The 14062-nt window shown below is 44.5% G+C and overlaps 2 protein-coding genes across 3 annotated transcripts in view; one reads left to right on the plus strand and one right to left on the minus strand.

The window, feature by feature from the left end:
• frmd4bb (FERM domain containing 4Bb) overlaps positions 1-8481 on the plus strand; it is a 76102-nt gene extending 67621 nt beyond the window's left edge. For both annotated transcript variants that reach the window (XM_049462857.1, XM_049462858.1), the window contains exons 23-24: positions 2248-2369; positions 6741-8481. In XM_049462857.1, coding sequence (XP_049318814.1) covers positions 2248-2347 — 100 coding nt within the window. In that variant the 3' untranslated portion in view covers positions 2348-2369; positions 6741-8481. The remainder of the gene's footprint in view (positions 1-2247; positions 2370-6740) is intronic.
• A 1046-nt stretch (positions 8482-9527) lies between these two features.
• The window catches only part of rbm10 (RNA binding motif protein 10), a 43774-nt gene continuing 39239 nt past the window's right edge, over positions 9528-14062 (minus strand). Inside the window, exons 21-22 of the mRNA XM_049486386.1 lie at positions 13951-13989; positions 9528-11515 (exon numbers count right to left, since the gene is read on the minus strand). Coding sequence (XP_049342343.1) covers positions 11426-11515; positions 13951-13989 — 129 coding nt within the window. The 3' untranslated portion in view covers positions 9528-11425. The remainder of the gene's footprint in view (positions 11516-13950; positions 13990-14062) is intronic.

Raw genomic sequence — 14062 nt, forward strand, 5'->3', positions numbered from 1 at the left:
AAGCAGTGTGTAAGACTGGTGGAGGAGATCATGCCACATGAAAGCTATGATTAAAAGAATATATATATACACAGTGGTATGAAATGGTTTGGGCACCATTTTCATGATTTTTCTACATGAATAATTGGTGCCTGGCAGATAAACACAGCAGTGAATGAAGTTTTTAGGATTTACAAAATTAAGCAGGTGCATAAATTTGGACCCCTACAGAAAAATGACATCAATATTTAGTAGATCCTTCTTTTGCAGAAATAACAGCCTCTAAACTCTTCCTATAGCTTTTAATGAGAGTCTGGCTTCTGGTTAAAGGTATTTTGGATCATTCTTCTGTATAAATCATCTCCAGTTCAGTCAGGTTTGATGGTTTCTGATCATGAACAGCTGCTTTAAATCACACCACAGATTTATAATAATATTCAGGTCTGGGGACTGAGATGATCTGAGATGATCATTCCAGAACGTTGTACTTGTTCCTCTGTATGATGCTTTAGTAGATGTTGAGCAGAGTTTAGTGTTTAGGGTCGTTGTCTTGTTGAAGTATCCAGCCCCGACACAACTTCAACTTTCTTACTGATTCTTCAACATTGTTTTTAAGAATCTGCTGATTTTGACTGGAATCCGTGAGACCCAGATTCCCAGTACCTGCACTGATCACACCCCCCCACAGCATGATGAACCACCACCACATTTTCCTCCATGCATAAATAATCGCCTCCAAATAACTCAATTTTAGCTTCATCAGCCCACAGAACCTTATTCCAAAATGTGGAGCAGAAAATGCTTCTTCTGCATTTCTCTCTCATACAGCCTCTCCTTGGGTAAAGTGTGCTGAATAGTGAATAGTGAACGGTGCACAGTGACACTATTATCTGCAGCAGGATGATGTCGTAGGTGTTTGGAGCTCTGGAGGTCTGTAGGTTGACTATGACTGTTCTCTCCATCCTTATTCTCTGGTTATCTGAGATTTATCAGGTCTTAACTAGAACTGTCTGTGGTCTTTCATTTCCTCACTCTGTTCCTGAAATCTCTGAGATTATTGAGCTTTTTCTATCCTTCCTCTAAACCAGGGGTCTCAAAGTAGCGGCCCGCGACGCGGTTTCATACGGCCCCTCACGGGTTAACAAAATAAACATACATCTGGCCCGCAATTCAATTTAATTATTTATGCTTTATTATGTTCGTTTTCATATTTTATCTTAACTTGTATTTTGGTGTGTGTGTGTGGTTTTTGTTTTTTTTTTTGCTTACGCTGCGTTGCCTGCTTTAGTAGTCTTCAGTAGCCTTCAACAGTCTAACCTTGCAGCCGTGGTGTGTCCACTAAACTCCGTAGTTATAAACATCCTGAGGTTAGCAGCGCGCTAACTGACCTGTTTATAATGTAATCCGAGCAGTGACTCCGTGACGGCTGCTCTAAACTGCTGCTGTTAGCTGCTTGGGCTGAAAGATGAACTGTAGAGAGCTGTATTATCCGGTTAGTGGGGTTATTTTATTTCATACACAGAAGAACTTACACATTTTTAAAAACGCTCCAGACTGGCTCAGCTGAGCCCTGTAGCCCGTGGCTGGGCTGTAGCTCTGACTAAGCAAAGACTGCGGGCTTGTGGTGCTGCAGCTGCAGCTCCGACTAGTGGTTGGATGAGGAACTGCTAAATCTGAGGAAATGCTAAATCTGTCACAGCTCACAATTTTTGATTTTATATTTATTAAGCCTTATTTCAGTATCAAACGTTTTGATCAAAGTTAATATAACTTATAAATTTTTATGTTAATAGATTTATGTTAATAGAGCAACAAGCAACCATTTTTCCATGCAACTGTAATATTTGATTGAATAAATAATATATTGAGAGTTATTTAACATTAAGGAGTAATTACATTCATTTTGTATTACATCTGGTTACATTTTCTTATATTTATAAGTTACATCTGGCCCTCAGAGGACAGCCAATATGCCAATGTGGCCCTCGGCAAAAATGAGTTTGAGACCCCTGCTCTAAACCATGATGTTGAACAATCTTTGTTTTCAGCTCATTTGAGAGTTTTGTTTAGAGGCTTCATGTTGCCGCTTTTCAGAGAAGATGAGAAAAAAGGAGAAAAACCTGTGATGCATCCGTCTAATTTAAATAATTATTGCACACTTTCTGTAAATCCTATAAACTTCACTTCTCAAATATCACTGTGTTCTTCTGCTATATGATATATTTAACTGAAATTTATCTGAAGAACTGTGGTTCTGTGGTTCTGCAGGTTCCCGGCTGAGAGCAGTCCTGCCAGGCAGTCCAATTCTCTCTCTCTCACCTCCGACTCGGGGGACGTGTTCGGAGCAATGGCCGACTCGGACCATTAAACAGAAAAGCACAACAGGACCGGTATTCCATATAAACCCTCTATCCTACAGAATCAATATACAATCAATATATAACCCTAACCCCACAAATGCTTCTAATCCAAAATCTACTATAACCCTTGACTGGAAAACTAAAAACTATGATTGAGGAGGTGTCCCAATATTTCTGTTCATGTAAGCATAAATATGTAGATTCTATGTACAGGTGAAATAGAGACCCCAGTAACTCCAGTATTCCCAGTAGAGACCCAGTAACCCCAGTAGAGACCCAGTAACCCCAGTAGAGACCCAGTAACCCCAGTAGAGAACCAGTAACCCTAGTAGAGACCCCAGTAGAGACCCCAGTAGAGACCCAGTAACCCCAGTAGAGACCCAGCAACCCCAGTAGAGAACCCAATAGAGAACCCAGTAACCCCAGTAGAGACGCCAATAGAGACCCAGTAACCCCCGTAGAGACCCAGTAACCCCAGTAGAGACCCCAGTAGAGACCCAGTAAACCCAGTAGAGACCACAGTAGAGACCCAGTAACCCCAGTAGAGACCCCAGTACAGACCCAGTAACCCCAGTACAGACCCAGTAACCCCAGTAAAGACCCCAGTAACCCCAGCAGAGAACCAGTAACCCCAGTAGAGACCCCAGTAGAGACCCAGTAACCCAGTAGAGACCCAGTAACCCCAGTAGAGACCCCAGTAGAGACCCAGTAACCCCAGTAGAGAACCCAATAGAGACCCCAGTAACCCCAGTAGAGACCCAGTAACCCCAGTAGGGACCCAGTAACCCCAGTAGAGACCCCAATAGAGACCCAGTAACCCCAGTAGAGACCCAGTAACCCCAGTAGAGACCCAGTAACCCCAGTAGGGACCCAGTAACCCCAGTAGAGACCCCAATAGAGACCCAGTAACCCCAGTAAAGACCCCAGTAACCCCAGTAGAGAACCAGTAACCCCAGTAGAGAACCAGTACCTCCAGTAGAGACCCCAGTAGAGACCCAGTAACCCCAGTAGAGATCCCAATAGAGAACCAGTAACCCCAGTAGAGACCCAGTAACCCCAGTAGAGACCCCAGTAGAGAACCGGTAATCCCAGTAGAGACCCAGTAACCCCAGTAGAGACCCCAGTAGAGACCCAGTAACCCCAGTAGAGACACAGTAACCCCAGTAGAGAACCAGTAACCCTAGTAGAGAACCAGTAACCCTAGTAGAGACCCCAGTAGAGACCCCAGTAGAGACCCAGTAACCCCAGTAGAGAACCAGTAACCCTAGTAGAGACCCCAGTAGAGACCCAGTAACCCCAGTAGAGACCCAGTAACCCCAGTAGAGAACCCAATAGAGAACCCAGTAACCCCAGTAGAGACGCCAATAGAGACCCAGTAACCCCCGTAGAGACCCCAGTACAGACCCAGTAACCCCAGTACAGACCCAGTAACCCCAGTAGAGACCCAGTAACCCCAGTAGAGAACCAGTAACCCCAGTAAAGACCCCAGTAACCCCAGTAGAGACCCAGTAACCCCAGTAGAGACCCAGTAACCCCAGTAGAGAACCAGTAACCCTAGTAGAGACCCCAGTAGAGACCCCAGTAGAGACCCAGTAACCCCAGTAGAGACCCAGCAACCCCAGTAGAGAACCCAATAGAGAACCTAATAGAGAACCCAGTAACCCCAGTAGAGACGCCAATAGAGACCCAGTAACCCCCGTAGAGACCCAGTAACCCCAGTAGAGACCCCAGTAGAGACCCAGTAACCCCAGTAGAGACCACAGTAGAGACCCAGTAACCCCAGTAGAGACCCCAGTACAGACCCAGTAACCCCAGTACAGACCCAGTAACCCCAGTAAAGACCCCAGTAACCCCAGTAGAGACCCAGTAACCCCAGTAGAGAACCAGTAACCCCAGTAAAGACCCCAGTAACCCCAGCAGAGAACCAGTAACCCCAGTAGAGACCCCAGTAGAGACCCAGTAACCCAGTAGAGACCCAGTAACCCCAGTAGAGACCCCAGTAGAGACCCAGTAACCCCAGTAGAGAACCCAATAGAGACCCCAGTAACCCCAGTAGAGACCCAGTAACCCCAGTAGGGACCCAGTAACCCCAGTAGAGACCCCAATAGAGACCCAGTAACCCCAGTAGAGACCCAGTAACCCCAGTAGAGACCCAGTAACCCCAGTAGGGACCCAGTAACCCCAGTAGAGACCCCAATAGAGACCCAGTAACCCCAGTAGAGACCCAGTAACCCCAGTAAAGACCCCAGTAACCCCAGTAGAGAACCAGTAACCCCAGTAGAGAACCAGTACCTCCAGTAGAGAACCAGTAACCCCAGTAGAGAACACAGTAGAGACCCAGTAACCCCAGTAGAGACCCTAGTAGAGACCCAGTAACCCCAGTAGAGACACAGTAACCCTAGTAGAGACCCCAGTAGAGACCCAGTAACCCCAGTAGAGATCCCAATAGAGAACCAGTAACCCCAGTAGAGACCCAGTAACCCCAGTAGAGACCCCAGTAGAGAACCAGTAATCCCAGTAGAGACCCAGTAACCCCAGTAGAGACCCCAGTAGAGACCCAGTAACCCCAGTAGAGACACAGTAACCCCAGTAGAGAACCAGTAACCCTAGTAGAGAACCAGTAACCCTAGTAGAGACCCCAGTAGAGACCCCAGTAGAGACCCAGTAACCCCAGTAGAGAACCAGTAACCCTAGTAGAGACCCCAGTAGAGACCCAGTAACCCCAGTAGAGACCCAGTAACCCCAGTAGAGAACCCAATAGAGAACCCAGTAACCCCAGTAGAGACGCCAATAGAGACCCAGTAACCCCCGTAGAGACCCCAGTACAGACCCAGTAACCCCAGTACAGACCCAGTAACCCCAGTAGAGACCCAGTAACCCCAGTAGAGAACCAGTAACCCCAGTAAAGACCCCAGTAACCCCAGTAGAGACCCAGTAACCCCAGTAGAGAACCAGTAACCCCAGTAAAGACCCCAGTAACCCCAGCAGAGAACCAGTAACCCCAGTAGAGACCCCAGTAGAGACCCAGTAACCCCAGTAGAGAACCCAATAGAGACCCCAGTAACCCCAGTAGAGACCCAGTAACCCCAGTAGAGACCCCAATAGAGACCCAGTAACCCCAGTAGAGACCCAGTAACCCCAGTAAAGACCCCAGTAACCTCAGTAGAGAACCAGTAACCCCAGTAGAGAACCAGTAACCCCAGTAGAGACCACAGTAGAGACCCAGTAACCCCAGTAGAGACCCAGTAACCCTAGTAGAGACCCCAGTAGAGACCCAGTAACCCCAGTAGAGATCCCAATAGAGAACCAGTAACCCCAGTAGAGACCACAGTAGAGACCCAGTAACCCCAATAGAGACCCTAGTAACCCCAGTAGAGACCCAGTAACCCCAGTAGGGACCCAGTAACCCCAGTAGAGACCCCAATAGAGACCTAGTAACCCCAGTAGAGACCCAGTAACCCCAGTAGAGACCCAGTAACCCCAGTAGAGACCACAGTAGAGACCCAGTAACCCCAGTAGAGACCCTAGTAGAGACCCAGTAACCCCAGTAGAGACCCCAGTAGAGACCCAGTAACCCCAGTAGAGATCCCAATAGAGAACCAGTAACCCCAGTAGAGACCACAGTAGAGACCCAGTAACCCCAATAGAGACCCCAGTAACCCCAGTAGAGACCCAGTAACCCCAGTAGGGACCCAGTAACCCCAGTAGAGACCCCAATAGAGACCAGTAACCCCAGTAGAGACCCAGTAACCCCAGTAAAGACCCCAGTAACCCCAGTTGTGAACCAGTAACCCCAGTAGAGAACCAGTAACCCCAGTAGAGAACCAGTAACCCCAGTAGAGACCCTAGTAGAGACTCAGTAACCCCAGTAGAGACCCAGTAACCCTAGTAGAGACCCCAGTAGAGACCCAGTAACCCCAGTAGAGATCCCAATAGAGAACCAGTAACCCCAGTAGAGACCACAGTAGAGACCCAGTAACCCCAATAGAGACCCTAGTAGAGACCCAGTAACCCCAGTAGAGACCCAGTAACCCTAGTAGAGACCCCAGTACAGAACCAGTAACCCCAGTAGAGATCCCAATAGAGACCCAGTAACCCCAGTAGAGATCCAGTAACCCCAGTAAAGACCCCAGTAACCCCAGTAGAGAACCAGTAACCCCAGTAGAGAACCAGTAACCCCAGTAGAGACCCCAGTAGAGACCCAGTAACCCCAGTAGAGATCCCAATAGAGACCCAGTAACCCCAGTAGAGACCCCAATAGAGACCCAGTAACCCCAGTAGAGATCCAGTAACCCCAGTAAAGACCCCAGTAACCCCAGTAGAGAACCAGTAACCCCAGTAGAGTGGCAGTAGGTAAGGGGGTTCTGCTGCTGATTAATGCTGTGTTTGGTTTGTTTGCAGGTCCAGGTGGTTGCTGTGGTTCGCAGGTCCGGGTGGTTGCTGTGTTTTTTTTGTTCTCCAAAAATATAAAAAATAAAAAAGGCACAAAACCAATAGTAAACAGCTTTCTCAGCTGAAGCTAATGCTAATGCTAAAGCTAACAAGACTTCAAGAGTCTTTACTGTGCCTTGAAGCTGTTCTGTCACTGCGGTTCAAACAGGAAGTGATCAGAACTGCAGCAGGAGCTTCACCGGACAGACCGAACCGGAACTGAACCGGAACCGAACCAGAACTGAACCAAACCAGGACTGAACCAGAACTGAACCAGAACTGAACTGAACCAGAACTGAACCGGAACTGAACTGAACCGGAACTGAACCAGAACTGAACCGTGGTGTTGGTCATACAGAATTTTAGTGTAAACACTGAACTGTCTGTAACAAACTCCGGGATTAAACCGAGTCTTAGATTATAATTTAAAATCTTTTATCAGGATTAATCTCTCCCCGGGAATCCAGTGATGAATAAATGAACCTGCCATAAAACTTAAACATACTGTTGCCTTTTTTAACTCCGGATTTAAAACTGATTTATTATTCTACTAAATTTCCAATATCGGAGCTTCAGCTCTGGTTCAATTATAACCTATTATAGAAAATTATACACAAATTTATTTCATTATTAAACACCAGTAATGACTAATATGCACCAATAAGATCAGACCACTGCAAAAATACATCCTATGCATTAGTTCTAAATATAATTAGTAATACAGTCAAATTAATTGTCAGAATTCTTCAGTTTTGTCAAGAATTAATCAGCCAATAGAATGCAGCGTCCACTGTGGGTGGTAATATTAGCTTCTATGATTTATAAAGTTTAAAACCTGAAAGTTCAGAAACAGAACATCCCTGAAATCTATACAGTTCTGAACCTAAAACTAAAAAACGTGAAGATTAATAACTAATGAGTTCATTAATCTTATAATATTCATACAACAAAAATGATGAAAATCTAATATTTAGTAAATGCTTATTGCTATGTTTTTTGGAAGTGTTTTTGTTCTGCTGTAGACGAGGGCGGTTCTCTTGCTCTAAAGATTTATTTCTTTTTTAGCACAATTTAGAAATCTAGTTATTATTGTATAAATCTTTCCTGGTAATTAAATAATTAGTTATGTATTTGTTCTGTTTGCACTGTTTGAGGTGATCAAAAACAAGAACAACAATGATTTTATCCAAATACCTAAAAGAAATAAAGCACATTTTCATACAGAATAACTGAATTCCTTTATAAAATATAATAAAATACCAATAAATTTTAGTGTTAATCTTTCTGCACAGCGCTGGAAATTACAGTGATTCTAAGGGTTAAACTTTGCACACAAAATGTTAAAACCTTAAATAAAACTAAATGAATCAGTGACTGTGAAAAGTAAAATGTTAATATGAGAATATTGATGAATAAGTGTTGGTGTGTTTGCTGGTGGTTAAGCTGGTTTTCCGTGCTGGATCACATGTTTCTGTTTTTTACTCTGAATGTTGCGATTTTAACAGGAAGTAGTATTTCTGTATTGTTGCTGTGTGTGTGTGTGTGTGTGTGTGTGTGTGTGTGTGTGTGTGTGTGTGTGTGTAAAAGCATGTGGTGTACAGCGCTGATGTTTTTTTTAATGTAAATTTTCTGAATGTGAAAGATGTGTTTTATTATGCTCATCAAAATCAGAACAAAACAATAAAACAGCGCCACCTGTGGCTCAATCAAACCAGCAGTGTTTCATTTGAACAGACCCAAACCAAACCCAAACCAAACCAAACCAGACCAGACCAGACCCAAACAAGACCAAACCAAACCAAACCAGACCAGACCAGACCAAAACCAATCAAAACCAGACCCAAACCAAACTAGACCAAACCCAAACCAGACCCAAACCCAAACCAAATCAGACCCAAACCAGACCAGACCAGACCAAAACCAAACCAAACCAAATCCGACCCAAACCAGACCAAAACCAGACCCAAACCAAACCCAAACAAGACCAAACCAAACCAAACTAGACCCAAACCAAACTCAAACCAAATCAGACCCAAACCAGACCAGACCAAAACCAAACCAGACCAAACCATATCAGACCAAAACCAGACCCAAACCAGACCAAAACCAGACCCAAACCAAACCCAAACCAGACCAAAACCAAACAAAACCAGACCAAAACTAAACCAAACCAGACCAGACCAAAATCAAACAAAACCAAACCAGACCCAAACCAGACCCAAACCAAACCCAAACCAGACCAGACCAAAACCAGACCAAAACTAAACCAAACCAGACCAAAACCAAACCAGAACAAACCCAAAAAAAAAAAACAGATCAAACAAGACCCACAACCCACTCAGAAACCACCCATGTGACTGATTACATGGTCCTCCACACCTCCCCTCATATACATCCCATATATCTATATATATTATATACACTATATGTATATATATATATATATATATATATATATATATATATATATATATATATATATAAACATACTGCATCCATTTAATATATACTGCATCTATATAAAATATACACAGTATATTACATAAACAGTATCTATGTGTAATTATGTGAGTTTTTAAATGACTGTACTCAGCAGTGCATAACTGTATATAGTGCAAATTATATGTTATATAAGTTTTATTTCTATTTGTGTTTCTACTAAAAGGGATCTAGTTCTTCACGCCGATGTTTCTGTAACAATAAAAACATTTGGTTTTGATTAATATAAAGAATAGAAAACAAAGCAGGACACATTAATAATTATATAATTCTGATATTATTCATAAACATAAACATCACCTGTTAAAAACTCATAACATCTGATCGTATTTACCAAAAATTAACAATCCGTTAAATTCACAGAAGAGTATGTTTGAGATCCGAGTTCCGTCAGATCCGGTTCCGGCTGATCCAGTTCCGGCTGATCCGGTTCCGGCTGATCCGGCTCGGCTGATCCAGTTCTGGCTGATCCGGTTCTGGCTGATCCGGCTAGAGTGATCCGGTTCCGTCAGATCCAGTTCTGGCTGATCCAGTTCTGGCTGATCCGGTTCCGGCTGATCCGGTTCCAGCTGATCCGGCTCGACTGATCCGGTTCCGGCTGATCCGGTTCCAGCTGATCCGGCTCGACTGATCCGGTTCCGGCTGATCCGGTTCCAGCTGATCCGGCTCGACTGATCCGGTTCCGGCTGATCCGGTTCCAGCTGATCCGGCTCGACTGATCCGGTTCCGTCAGATCCGGTTCCGGCTGATCCGGTTCCGGCTGATCCGGTTCCGGCTGATCCGAGTGAGTTGGTGAGAATTCTAGACAAACATTTATATCATTTACTCTCATTACAGTCTTCTGTACAGAATACAAAATAAAAGTCTCTGTATTTTTTCACTGAACGCAGTTCCTGCACCCGTTATTCTCTGCATAGACGACGGATAACGCCTCCATAAAATGCATAGATAATTAGATCACACCTCCACTCGTCTGATTGTATTAGACACGTGATGCACATTTTCACAACATAAACACCATTAAAACACCACTGATCTCGTTTTACTGAAATAAAAGACTGACATCATTAAAACGTGATATTTTGATCTGAAGCTCTGTTTATAAAATATTCATGGATTTTTTTTATTTCTAAATTTCACAGGTCGTTTCATAGAATTCAACTTCATATATAAAAAGCTCCTCTGAGAGATGCTGTATTGGTGGGCGGAGTTAAAATGAGTTGCTCTGATAGGTGGGGATATTTAAATGAGCTGTTTACAGTTCAGTTTATATATCAACACACAAAAACCTCACATCTCCGTGCACTCAACTCACACCTAAACTCCGCCTACAAACACTGCCATTGGCTCATGAGCTAGCTTCATGTTACTGATATATAAATTAGAGCAGTGCAAATGATATGCAAATTAGTGTCTGTGTTAATAAGGACATTGTGGGCGGGGCTTGTTTCAGTAACTGCATTAACAATCAGCTGAACAAAAGTTTTAGAAATCAGAAGTAATTCAACTTTCCACTAAAATCACTTTCTATTTTACATCATTCTGATGATTTAAGCCACTGTGCTACAAATTTACCCTCTTTAATAAACTTTAATAAACTTTAATAAACTTTAATAAACCTGGCTATACATTTTCATCTTTTATAAATCCCTTTTTTACCATTAATTTAACCTACAATCATTTTAAGATCAAATCTGCGTATCAGTAATGGTTTGGAACCACAGTCCATGATCGTATTTTATAATTAATATTTTATAATAACTTTCCTTATAATAAATAATTTATAATGAATCATTTATGAATATTTGAGTATTTTATAATGAATATTTTGTATTTAAAATTACTTTTAACGCACCAGAACAACAGAGAGGCGTTCAGCGCCAAAAGGCATTTAAATGGGCGATATGGTCTGATAATCGGTGGGGTCTGATAATCGGTGGGGTCCGATAATCGGTGGGGTCTGATAATCGGTGGGGTTCGATAATCGGTGGGGTCTGATAATCGGTGGGGTCTGATAATCGGTGGGGTCTGATAATCGGTGGGGTCTGATAACCAGTGGGGTCCGATAATCGGTGGGGTCTGATAACCAGTGGGGTCCGATAATCGGTGGGGTCTGATGGGTCTGATAATTGGTCCGGGGTCCAGGGAACTGGTCGTCACTCTGGACTGTTCTTCCTCTTTTTAATGTCCAGCTGTTCCGGCAAAACAGCCACCTTCCTCTTCACTGCAGCTCCGCCCACTTTAATCTGCAAACGAGAAAAACAAGATTTTTAATCTCTTTTACATTAATGTTTATCTCAGAGTATCTCCGCATTAAAAGCTTCTTTTACACAACTTCTCCAGAAATCAGGAGTTTTACTGCATTCAGCCTCAACTCATCTCCAAACTAATCCTCAAACTAATCCTCAACTCATCCCCAAACTCACCCTCAACTCATCTCCAAACTCACCCTCAACTCATCCCCAAACTAATCCTCAAACTAATCCTCAACTCATCCCCAAACTCACCCTCAACTCATCTCCAAACTCACCCTCAACTCATCCCCAAACTAATCCTCAAACTAATCCTCAACTCATCCCCAAACTCGCCCTCAACTCATCCCCAAACTCACCCCAAACTCATCCTCAAACTCATCCTCACCTAATCCCCAAACTCACCCTCAACTCATCCCCAAACTCACCCTCAACTCATCTCCAAACTCACCCTCAACTCATCCCCAAACTAATCCTCAAACTAATCCTCAACTCATCCCCAAACTCGCCCTCAACTCATCCCCAAACTCACCCCAAACTCATCCTCAAACTCATCCTCACCTAATCCCCAAACTCACCCTCAACTCATCCCCAAACTCACCCTCAACTCATCCCCAAACTCACCCCAAACTCATCCTCAAACTCATCCTCACCTAATCCCCAAACTCACCCTCAACTCATCTCCAAACTCACCCTCAACTCATCCCCAAACTAATCCTCAAACTAATCCTCAACTCATCCCCAAACTCACCCTCAACTCATCTCCAAACTCACCCTCAACTCATCCCCAAACTAATCCTCAAACTAATCCTCAACTCATCCCCAAACTCGCCCTCAACTCATCCCCAAACTCACCCCAAACTCATCCTCAAACTCATCCTCACCTAATCCCCAAACTCACCCTCAACTCATCCCCAAACTCACCCTCAACTCATCCCCAAACTCACCCCAAACTCATCCTCAAACTCATCCTCACCTAATCCCCAAACTCACCCTCAACTCATCCCCAACCTCACCCTCAACTCATCCCCAAACTCACCCCCAAACTCATCCTCAACTAATCCCCAAACTCACCCTCAACTCATCCCCAAACTCAGCCTCAATTCATCCCCAAACTCAGCCTCAACTCACCCCCAATCTCACCCTCAACTCATCCCCAAACTCAGCCTCAACTCATCCCCAAACTCAGCCTCAACTCATCCCCAAACTCAGCCTCAACTCACCCCCCAAACTAATCCCCAAATTCACTCTCAACTCACCCCCAAACTAATCCCCAAACTCACCCTCAACTCATCCCTAAAACTCACCCCCAAACTAATCCCCAAACTCACCCTCAACTTATCCCCAAACTCACCCACAACTCATCCCCAAACTCAGCCTCAACTCATCCCCAAACTCAGCCTCAACTATCCCCCAAACTAATCCCCAAATTCACCCTGAACTCATCCCCTAGCTAACCCACAAACTGACCATCAACTCATCCCCAAACTCACCCTCAACTCATCCCCTAACTTATTCCCCAAACCCGCCTTCAACTCACCCCCAAACTCACCCTCAACTTATCCCCAAACTCACCCTCATCTCATGCCTAAACTCACCCCCAAACTAACCCCAAACCAATCCCCAAACTCACCCTCAGCTCATGCCCAAACTAATCCTTAACTCATCCCCAAACTTACCCCCAACTCATCCCCAAACTCACCCTCAACTCATCCCCAAACTAATCCTCAACTCATCCCCAAATTCACCCTCAACTTATCCCCTAACTAATCCCCCAAACTCACCCTCAACTCATCCCCAAACTCACCCTCAACTCATCCCCAAACTCAGCCTCAACTCACCTCCCAAACTAATCCCCCAAACTCACCCTCAACCCATCCCCAAACTCACCTTCAACTCATCCCCAAACTCAGCCTCAACTCACCTCCCAAACTAATCCCCAAATTCACCCTCAACCCATCCCCTAACTAATCCCCCAAACTCACCCTCAACCCATCCCCAAACTCACCTTCAACTCATCCCCAGACTCTGCCTCAACTCACCCCCAAACTAATCCCCAAATTCACCCTCAACTCATCCCCTAACTAATCCCCCAAACTCACCCTCAACTCATCACCAAACTAACCCTCAACTCATCCCCAAACTAATCCTCAACTCACCCCCAAACTAATCCCCAAATTCACCCTCAACTCATCCCCTAACTAATCCCCCAAACTCACCCTCAACTCATCCCCAAACTCACCCTCAAACTCATCCCCAAACTCAGCCTCAACTCACCCCCCAAACTAATCCCCAAACTCATCCTCAACTCATCCCCAAACTCACCCTCAGCTCATCCCTAAACTCACCCTCAACTCATCCCCAAACTTACCCTCAACTCATCCCCTAACCCCCCCTCACTGCAGCTCTTGTGTTTATAGGTGACTCACCTCTCGGTCGGGTCTCTCGCGCCGCTGTTCCAGGTTTAACTGTTCACACAGAAAACAAAGAGCTGCATCAACATCAAAGACAAGAAAGATCAAATCACAAAGCATAATCTGT

Source organism: Astyanax mexicanus, chromosome 13, assembly GCF_023375975.1.
Source record: "Astyanax mexicanus isolate ESR-SI-001 chromosome 13, AstMex3_surface, whole genome shotgun sequence".
Lineage (NCBI taxonomy): Eukaryota > Metazoa > Chordata > Actinopteri > Characiformes > Acestrorhamphidae > Astyanax > Astyanax mexicanus.